Here is an 11,397-nt window from a genome sequence, read left to right as displayed (position 1 = left end):
GAACTTGACCGGCCTGAGCTCAGATCTCGACCAACTCTTTTGGGATGAATTGGAACGCTAATGCGAGGCAGAGCTAACCGCCCGACATCAGCACCCAAACTACTGGAATGCTCTCGAGACCGAATGGGAGCAAATCCCTGCAGCCAGGTTCCAAAATACTCCCAGAGGAGAAAAAGGGTGTCAACGCAGCAGCTCCATGCTCATTTTGGTTTTGGAATGGAATCGTACGTGTGTGTAAAGGGCGCACCATATTCTCTTAGCTGTTTATCAGAGGCCGAGGCGAGGTGTTGAGGAAGCAGAAGGTACCTGTGCCATGTGACCACAGGGTCAGGAGATCCGGTGGTCATGCAGTTAAAGGTGACTGATTCCTGGTCAGCTGTGGCATTTAAGGACTGCTGTAACACTGACAACACCGGAGGAACTGCAGACAGAAAAACAGACATTCATTAGAGCCTGAAAGTTAATAGGATGAATCACTAAAAGCCAACATCTGACTTCATTTTTAAACAACTTCCAGTGTCTATTGAGCCAGATGATGACGGCGAACATTGTCAAATGGATTAAATTGGCCTTTGCGAGTGGCGTGTAAGCACTCACTGAAAACGCTACTTCTGTTGGTAATCCCATGGGGATTTAAAATAACATTCTGACCCAACACAAAGGAGCCGAACACAGCGATGTGAAACCATAATACTATTGTTCGATTCAGAAATGCTCGGCTGAATCCATATGAACAATGGCAAGACGGAAAATGTGTTCAACATCAAAAAACAACTGTACCATCTCTGAAAAACAGCGCTTTCCTTTTGTGGATAATAATTCGGTCCCCGTCAAGCGCTCCAGCTCCAGCCATTGTTTTGTCTTGCCGGGCCAATTCCTCCCGAGTCAAAATGAGAAGTGATTCCTTGCTGTGTGATTCTAAGATCGCTGGTTTGACAGACGGGAATACAGACTGGGAGAGCTTGTGCTCTCTCAGGTATGCAATATATAAATGTGACTGAAGAAACACCATCAAAACAAATCATTCTAAATATTAGTTCCAGGACACAGTATTTTGTCACATGTCATGTTCTTGAGCCATGAGAATAAATCGCATATTTTGGAAAATAACGTATTTTTTGTGCTTAAAGGTCTTAACATTTCCACGAAGCACACATATAAATATAGAACGTCTTGGTGATGGCTTCCAAACAGCAGTATTGATAAACAGAGGCAGAGGCTTTATCAGGAGTATATGTTGAGCGCCGCAGCGTGTCCCTGCCATCCACTCAGTTTAAGGACTGGCATCTTGTCATTCAGTAATAGGAGAGCAGGCCTTTTATTCCGGTATGCCTTCACAGTGACAAGGGAATGACAGCTTTATGGCAAAAGCATTTTTTTTTTTAAATCAGGCGTCTCAGTCCATATCTCAAGCCTGCACTTATGCTGTACTTCTACTCCCACTATGACTGTCCAATCTCAGGGCCCGATAAAGCATGTTGGAAGCAGCGTGTCCTCAATTTGAGAGCAATGACTATGAAGGCAAATCACTGTCAAAATCCGAGAGCGCAAATGAGATCCACGCGCGCGCGTATTTTACTTTAACGAGTGCTTTCACGTCACTCCGCGAGCAAAATTCACTCTCGAAGCTTTAACCCGCTCGCTCGCGAGTCTTTTTCCTGCTCGCTCGCGAGCAGTTTTTCTTTTTGACAGTAAGTGGGCGGACCCAGTCGCCAGTGTATCTCTACATCTAATTTGTTACAATCCTCGTCTTGGGATAAACCATCCGGTTTATCCCATCACTCTGACACAGACGCTCGGGGGAGATTTTCAGATTGCAGGTCAGGGGCAAATAATGTACATTTTACTGCACTGGTACTTTTACTTTCTGCACTTAAAGTAAATTTTGCTGATAATAACATTGACTAAGGTTTTGAATGCAGGTATTTTACTCGTAATGGATTGTTTCATCAGTATGGTATTAGTATGTTTACTGCAGTGAAGGATCTGAATACTTTTTCATCCCCTTATTACTTGTCAGTGATTTAACAGTTAATATCCAAACGGTGGTTCCTAATCTGGGCTCCAGATCTTTGAGCAGGTCCAAATTGTTGCTCATATTATATACAACTATATTATATATATTCTATAAACACAACACTATGATTAAATATGATCACATCATGTTTTAAACTTTTAATCAATTAAGATCAAAGAGTTTATTTGAGCTGTTTGTCACAAGAGGTTTGAGTATCAAACACACATTGTCTGTAATAGAATGATGGAGTGAATTTAAACCAATCTGAGCAACTTGACTTTAACACATTTTTAATTATTGTATTTAACAACTCGATGAACATAATTTGTATTTCATCAGCCTCTACAGTCTGAAAAGTTTACAAAACCTGTCAGACAAATGTAGAACATCCTGAGATGTAGTGGAGTGTTTAGTGGCGGATTGAAAACCACCTCTATCAGACCTCGTCTGAGTCAGAGTGATATCCGGTCCATGCCAGGACGAGGATTGTAACCAATTAGATGTAGAGATACACTGGCGACTGGGTCCGCCCACTTACTGTCAAAAAGAAAAACTGCTCGCTCGCGAGCAGGAAGAAGAGTCGCGAGCGAGCGGGTTAAAGCTTCGCGAGCGACTTTTGCTCACGCAAGAGTAAATTCTGCTCGCGCGAGAGTGACATAAAAGCGCTCGTTAAAGTAAAACGCGCACGTGGATCTCATTTGCGCTCTCGGATTTTGACAGTGATTTGCCTTCATAAATGACCCTCAAATGAATACACCACCTGACCAGGTGGTTAATATATCCTTTTCCAGACTGTTAGATCCTGGGGTACTTCTGGCTACTTACTGACTCAGCTCTCTATTAAAAGATTGTCGAGCTGGTGTTCTTGCGAGGGAACTCGCCTGGCTCTTCTAACTGCCGTTACTCCCGACGTCTACCCTGCTTCCTCCGGTCTGAGTGCACTCGGTCGAGGGGCCACCCTGACCCCGGGCGCTCCTACCAGTCGCGTCGGTTATGGCAGCTTCCCTCTTATGGATCCGTGCTCTTGGTAAATGCCAGGTTAGGTTTTAACGGCTAGGATTACTTCTTTCTAAAACCGTAAGGGAGTGGATCAGCCCGTGATTAACATGACATCATTGATCTGGTGCCTGTGCTTCGAAAATGACCTAACTTTTGTGTGTGTGTGCATGAGGAAATCACCCCAACTTCCCTGTCTGGGTGTTCAACATCTGTTGCACTTCCCCTTTCTCTTTTTGCCAACTCATCCTGACAAAACACTTTTCTTACATCGCAGCTCCGGTCACACAGAACATTTGTTAATCAGTTTTTACATTTGTTAAATCGGTTTGGTTAGTACACATTTGCTTATAAAATGATTATTGATCTCATCCTTCATCATTATTGTGCTTTGTGTCTTTTCTTCTCAACCATCATTATTTCCCCATCCCTTGAAGCCAACACCCTGCTTACTTCCTCTTTCTCCGTACTTTCTACACTCAGACTGCACTATACTCAGATACACTTATTATTATTATCAGGTTTACATTTGTTAAATCACTCTGTATTAAACATTTGTTATGTAACGATCATACACTTTATCTTTCGATTACACTTTAACTATTGATTTCTGAGTATATGCTTTATGCTTTTTATATCCTGACCTTCCCCTGATTGTGTATGCATGTTTTCGAGGCAGCTCTGTGGGCTCAACTCTTCTTGACAAGACTAAATGGTCTTTCTGCAAATCAGATTTTGACTTCACTAAATGTGAGTCTTTAGGGATCAGCTGAATGAGACTCCTTGAGGCAAAGGGAAGTCCACTCCAACGTGTCTCCCTCAGAGACCGTGCTTCTCTCTGGACACTCAGCAAAGCGCTCTGCAGACTGTCCCGTCTCAGCTCCACACGGCAAGTGTCGTGTGGAGCTGCAATAATAGGTCGTGCCTCATTGAGCAGGCTTATTGGATCTTCCTCAGAAGGGAGGTAAGTGGTGTGCTAAATTGAATGCAATTCATAGTTTTTGGGCGGAGGGCCGCTCTGCTATTACATTAGGTGGGAGAGAATTACATCGGCTGAGACAATATTGCAGCTGTTCAAGCGTTACACGACGCTCGTGGCCTGAGTGAAATCACATTTCAATCACCTCGCCGGTCTCAGGTGACTCGCTGTAAATGAGGACAAATGAGAAAATTAAAATGACATCCTTCGATTTATTTGGCCCACGGAGCCCAAAGACAGCGCTAATTGAAATTTTCAATCACACTAAAGAATATAGAGGATTAAAAGATACCGGAGTGAGTCCGAATCTGTCAAAGCTGACAAGTCTGTTCTGATGCTGCAACTGAGCATTCGCCCAGAGTTTCCAGGTCAGTTCCTGCACGTCAGAATCATCGGCTTCCCTCTGCACATGATCAAAACACTGTGAAGGAGCCCTGCGATGCGTCACCTTCATGCTAGAGTAGTCCACACTTAGCCGATCAACACACTTCCAACACCATGTGTCTTTATATTTAGCAACAACAGCAATTAGTGCTTCCAAGAAAATATCGATTCCATAACAAATTATCACCAACTAATAAAAGCTCAACAATGTGACACTGATCCTGTGTACTCGATCCCAGCTCTGTTATTATACGTTTAACTTTAGGCATCTGCAGACTTAGTGCCTTGTAGGCTTCAGAGTGAAAACAATGGCCGGCGTTCATTTATGAAAACCACAGCGACAAGACAGCTTGTGTATGCAGAGGAAAGTCAAACCCTCATGCATGCTAATCTGTTGACTCTGTGAGGAGGAGCACGCGTCTGTGTTCTGCAGAGCTGAAGTACTGAAGAGCCTCACTTCTCAGCTAGCTTTGGAGGTTTGGGTTTGTGTTCAATCAGAGAAAAACAATTGTTTACTGGTTATGTCACCCTAAGAGGATTATGCTTGACAACTAGAACTATCCTGCAGCTGGTTTACCATCCGAAGCAATGCAAGACTCTTCGGAACATCATTGCCGCACATTACCAGACTTTACAAGAAGAACCAAGAGGCATAGGCTGCAGAGATGCAGGGAAGAAGACGAAAGGATGCATCTTTTTGAACATTGGATTTGTAGCCAGAAAATTCAAAGTTAGAGAAAGGGCTGAGACCAACAATGTTTTTTGTAGGAACACAGTGACTTTAAGGCTGTTGGTGCTCTCATGGTCACAGTCAAAGTACACAGTTTCTTGCAAACAGTTAATTACTGGCCTCTAAAGGCAAATTATTTTTGACAGAAAGCCTCAAAGTCTAACAGGATCGACTAAAGGTTTGGATATTTTGGGGCCTGAACTTGCTTTAATCTAACTATTTTTTTAAATCCGTCTTCATGGACACACCATCCTTAATGTTTGGGAGTCTCCCTTTCAAGCACTGTCTGCTTGTCCTGCTGGTTTCATCACAAATCCTCAAATGCAGCAATGACTCGAAATGCAGCTCACCGTTGACTACCACAGCGATGTCCACAAAAGTGGCCTCGCTGCGGGCCTCTATGCTGGCCTCGCAGCGGTACACGTCCTCGTCAGCCTTGGTCACCTGATGGATCTGCAGGTTGTTGTTTGGCAGCACCGTGAACCTGCCTTCACAGCACAGGACGAAGGAGAGGAGGACACACAAAACGACAAAAGAACAACAGTGTATGATAGAGAGAGAGAGGCGAGATAAGAAAGTTAGGAAAACAGCAGAGACCATCTCCACTCTCCAGTAGACTGTCAATCTTCTCTTCAGCACATTTACCTGATAAAGTCCACGGAGATAAACACGCAATCACAGTCTCCACTCCCTCCCATTGTGGCCACTGTGAGATTGGCCAGGAGTGATGGGGCTTCTATCTCATTCCTCGCAAGCAAAGATATTTATAACCATGCATTGTAATTAGAGTGAAATGATCAAAAAGAGCCTTCTTCTCCATGTTTCATCATCACAGTGGCACTGAAGATTTTAATTTCAATGAAAAAACGTGACAGATTCAAGGGTTCACTCTTTCTAATCAGTGTTCAGGCATGCATTTTGTCTCGATGGAGGATGGGGAAGTGGTGTAGAGAGTTGTAAATCAGGGTGGAGGAGACGAGGAAATAATGAATCCTAGTCGACTGGTTCCTACTGTTGCACCTGCTTCTATCAGAAAATAACACTGCTGACAGTTAATCTGTCCTCAGAGTAATTCTCGACTTCTATCTGTCTTTTTAAGCAAAAGTATGGGATTAAAAGGGACAAGCTTTATCAATGATAGAGCTTTGAACCAAATGGGACAGAATATGACTGACAAGACGATTGTAAATTATTGTGGATTGAGTTTGAATGCGGCCTTTTTGCTAGAAATAGCTCCTTTCATACGATGCAGGCTGCTGGTTTGCATTGCATCTCACGGGAAGCAGCATCTTCGAATGCCACCGTCCAACCCGCTCTGTAATCCATTCTCTCAGTCGCTTGCTCACATGGGTTCCGTCCAAGTTATACGCCTCCTCCGGGGCTGATGGGATTTCTATTTATAGAATTTGATATCCTTGTCTTATTGTGGAGCCACACAAAAGAAGGAAATAGCATTTCCTAGCGAACATTATTTTTTGGCACGTTGGCTCGTCTTTTCATGCAGAGAGACAAATGGGCACACCGGGACTCGTAAGCATTTCCCTAATAATAATAATAATAATAATAATAATCAAGAGCAATTGGCAGGTTTACATTCAAAATGTAATTCTTTTGACATCGCTGCTTACTTAACTGTTGTTACCTTCATAATCGCATTGGCTCGTTACCACAACACAAAACCTTCGGCAGGACTGTGTTTCCACACACACATACACACACACGATATGAAAAACATTGCTCTGAAAACTCCACAGGGTACCTTTAACATACTTTCAAAGTTAATTCATCATTGTATGGCATTCCTCAAAACAATAAGCGAGTAAGAGATTTTTTTAAAAAGGCGAACATTTCTTAAAACAACATATTACATCATGAAAATGTTTCTGTTGAACGTGCTGGTATCCATCTATCATCCATCATCTCACATGTTTTACCGAGTAATCACCTTCCATAGGCATTGAGAGGAAGAACATAATAGCAGAATAGCGGTGAAGTGAAAGAAGGTCATGAACACTTACTGTGGTGCTCCTCTGTGATCTCTTCGCCCTGGTAGTACCACATCACCACGGGCACCGGGGAGCTAATGACATCGCAGACCACCTCCGCCGTCTCACCGTGGCGGAACTCCTGCCGTAACTGAACAGCCCAAAACGGCAGCCCCTCTGAGAGATCAAACAAGATGGAGAAGGCTGTTTTTTTTCATTCTGCGAGCATTCAGAGTAAATTATTGCAGGTCTGAACATCAAAAGGAAAATAAGGAAAAAAAACTGCTGTGCTTTTGCCGTCTTGTTAAACTATGATGTCTTTGAGACAGAATCCGGGGTTAGGGGTTCGGAAAAGTTGTTTTAAAATACATTTCCTTCCAATTTTCCGTCTGGGTTGAGTCCTGTAAGTTGAGCGTCTGGTTTTTTCTAGTATTTTTGAATTGATGATGCAGGTGTAAGTGTTGGGATGGCCTCTATTTAAAGCCACGCATGGCTGTTCTGAAAAGCCCAAGAAGAAAAGAAAAGTTTTCTGTAAGGCTTTTGTGTTTCTTTCCACCTACAAGTATAACTTTCCTCTGCTAATACTCAGTATTTACTGTTTCTTATTGCTTCTAGCTCATCTGTGAATGATCATGTCATCATAACAAGGCTGACAGTCATCAGCCATGCTAGCAGCTCTACGAGGCTGCACTGCAGTGCTTTGAGCTAAACGCTAACATCAGCATGCTAACATGCAAAGAGTGACGATGCTCAAAAGCTGATGATCAGCAGGCATAATGTGTAACATGTTTACCACATCAGTGTAACATTTGCTTATTGCACACAAAGTTCAGCTGAGGCTGATGAAAATGTCATTAGTTGTTCAGTGTGGCTTTGTGGCACAAGGTTAAAAAAAGGGGATTTTCGGGAATTTTCGGGAAAACCGCTTGGCGAATCTCTCCGAAAAATAGAGAGCACACTATTCCCGATCAGGCCGCACGTGTTGATGTATTTTTCACGCCGCTGTTGGCAACGCTGTGTGAGGAAAGGCGCGCCAAACGTTTGGATAAATCTGATTCTTATTATGGGTAAGCCCGATGGATAATAAACAGTGTGCTTTGGCACAGGCAGTTTTACTGCCTTGTGCTACAAAGCCACACTGAACTAGAGAATTCCTAAAGAAATTTTGACAGTGTGGCTTCTACTGCCCGAAGAAATCGCAATAAATACACACGCCAATGTTACCGGTAGTGTCATTCAGGTTCAATTGAGATAGCGCTACTCTCTTTTCTGCATTTTAGATTCATACTCTTGGATTGAAACTTGTATTTGTGGGGCATTTATTTTGAAAGGGTGGGACAGGGTGGGGGAGAGAGGGGGAGAGGAGACAGAATCATAATGTTTGACACTAAAATGAGAAGCTTCATCACCAGCATTCCAGTTAGAATTCATTCTGTGGGGCTTTTAATTTGAAATGGGGGGAGGGGGGGGTGAGAGGGGAAAAGTCCTCTAAAAATATCTAAGACCTTAATGGCTGTATGATAGAGAGAGACACAGAGAGAGAGAGAGAGACAGACAGAGGAGAGAGAGACAGAGTGAGTGAGTGAGTGAGACAGGCAGACAGACCTGAATGACTGTATGAGAGACAGACACACACTCCCCCCCCCCCCCCCCCCCAATCACTCTCTCTCTCTCTCGCTCAGTTTCGTGCTTGTCCATGCGATGCTTCTGACAGAAGCTGCCACCAACTGTCACCGTGGCCCAGCCAACCTGGAATTTCGGATGCCGGCACCAGGCACCATCGAGTCAAACCACGGCAGTTTAGATATTACTCAAAACTTTCTCTCCCTCTCTTCTTCCTTACACATTATTATTACATCGGCAAATCAGCCTCGTCAAGGCATTGGCATGTTTTTGCACACTACACAAACAGTATTGCTCAACATTGCTTTCATGCACCATGTTCTCATCATCACCTCACTCATCTATGACTGGGTGCATGTGCAACATGATGTTGAGCCGGTAATATTAAAGCGCAGTCGCAGCCAAAATGTTGGCGGGAATTCTGCGTCCGGTCGCATTTAAAAAGAAGAAGCGTTCAAATGTTGCGATCGTCATTTCTGTTGAGTGCACAACAGCTGTAAGTAAGTGTATGAAAGTGGAAAAGGATCGTGGCAGAACATGCCTCAAACACCTGCTTTTAAAAGTAAAACCGATACTCATGGGAATGTCATTTCTTGTCCCGGTATTTGGTCATAAATCAAAGTAATGGACAGAAGGAAGATTTCCCTTGATGCTGTTGCTCCCCTTAAGAGTCAAGGCCATCACCAAAGTCAAAATTCATCCTCTGAGGACTGTCCTCACTAGACTGCATGGAGATAAGTCCAACAGTGGCTGCGATGTTTCAGTCAGGACCAAAGTGGAGGATGACAGACTGACGTCTCAAAGAGTAGTCTGTGCATTTAAAAAACAAAAATAAGAAAAGCTTCAGTCGCTCAACCTTTGTCGTGACTGATTAAGGGATACATTATGTTAATGGCTCATTTACAACCACCATGACAAATGCTCATGTGACTGAAGTGACTTTGAAGAGCGCCATAAATCAGTTGTGACAAAGTAAACGAATATGCAAAGCTCCTGGTTAGCTCTAGTCGTATATTTACAAATGTTTTGTATCCAGCCATGTTCTCCTGAAGGAGAATGTCTTTGTTTGTTTGTTTCTTTCATGAATTAATGGCTGAGAGGTTTGTATTTAACAGTATATTGTTTGCATCTTGCAATAAATATTAATCAATATGAATTTGATCACTTTGTGTTGTGTCTATTTGCCTGTTCTGTTCAAAAACTGTGTTTTGAGGCACTGCTGGCCTTTCAATGTCATTAATAAATGCTTTATAAGGCATAAATAGTCCTCACTTTAGATGAGGTCACATAAAACACTTTACTAACGAATAGTAACTACCTTAATGAATCATGAATTAATCATGAATTGCAGTATTAATATGCGTTTATAAAGCATATATTAACATAGTCCCTAACCATTATATATATAAATGCATGAATAATGTGCATCTAAATAAGTTATTCATCATTTACTAACACTTTATAAATGATCTTATTAATCATCTACAACTCCTTAATAATTGGTTTGTAAAATATATAATACTTCATTTATAAATGGGGAATCCATCATTTATAAAGTATGAAAACACAATAATGAAGCACATAATAGACTTATAAGCTTATAAATCAAGAATAAAACATTTATAACTGTTGTTATGAACTGCATACTCATGAATTATTAATGTAGGAACAATGCTTTATAAATGATGAATTAAGTGTTTGCTCATACTTAACTACCGGTAATGCTTCATAGTGTGTAGTTATTATAAAGTGCTACCATGACTTTTTACCGTCAAAATCCTGTGAAACATATCTATAAATGTCTCACTTCCAGCCTGTCTGTGGCATTCAAACTCATTTGTTTTTATTGAGTCACATATATTTAGTTTCATTTCTATAAAAGAAATGGGTTAGTCATTTCATAAAACAGCTGTAATAATTAGCAAACACGACTGAAACTGAAGTAAATAGTGCATGTGTTGGGGACTGCGGATGAACACACAGTATGTAAGACAGCAGGACTGTGTATGTGGGGCTGATTAGACAAACTACATTTCCTATGTTTATGGAAGTGCAACATTGTGGCTTATTGATGTGTTTTCAACAGTCAGGTTAATACCCGTGGCATATAATTACATTACATTGCAGTCATTTAGCAGATGCTTTCATCCAAAGCGACTTACAATTTGGATTCTATCACATTTCTACACCGTAGAACAGCTACCGGAGACATTTGAGGTGTTAAGTGTTTTGAAGTAGCTCAGTTATGAAGTTTTACGCGTTAACCTTTTGTTCACAGAAATGATCTTATTTCGATGAACTAATTGCTCCACCTAACCTGCCAAGGCTGATAACATACACGTTAACAGCAATAATGAAGTATAAGTATGAGTAGCATTGCAATCCTTTCATTTTCTGAGCCATTCTGTTCATTTCATGGATTGTAGACGGGACTCTGGGAGGAAATAACACACAATAAACTGAGCCTCCGAAATTCAGAGGAATGCATCACGGTTGAAAAGCGCCACTCCGAGTCGCTTAGTGAAAGCTTAGAAAAAGCTTAGAAAAGCACTGCGAAGAGTAGAGGAGCTGAATCATGTTTCATATTCACAAACCATCGTGCATTTCTCAGTTATTTCCATCGTAGTAGAGTACAGCGAGCTATGTCTCTACACCACTATTTCATATATGAATGAATGAATGA

General features: G+C 42.0%; 1 protein-coding gene across 1 annotated transcript in view; it reads right to left on the bottom strand.

Moving 5' to 3' along the window:
• LOC306797448 (neural cell adhesion molecule 2-like) overlaps positions 1–11,397 on the bottom strand; it is a gene marked incomplete at both ends in the record, with an annotated part of 117,008 nt that overhangs the window by 36,775 nt on the left and 68,836 nt on the right. Inside the window, 3 exons of the mRNA XM_079296814.1 lie at positions 307–421; positions 5,457–5,590; positions 7,121–7,242. Of these exons, the coding sequence (XP_079152940.1) occupies positions 307–421; positions 5,457–5,590; positions 7,121–7,242 (371 nt within the window). The remainder of the gene's footprint in view (positions 1–306; positions 422–5,456; positions 5,591–7,120; positions 7,243–11,397) is intronic.

The sequence above is a fragment of the Melanostigma gelatinosum genome, assembly GCF_949748355.1.
Source record: "Melanostigma gelatinosum genome assembly, chromosome: 24".
Lineage (NCBI taxonomy): Eukaryota > Metazoa > Chordata > Actinopteri > Perciformes > Zoarcidae > Melanostigma > Melanostigma gelatinosum.
The sequence above is the reverse complement of the archived record's forward strand: the minus strand, read 5'-3'. Positions and strand labels throughout refer to the sequence as shown.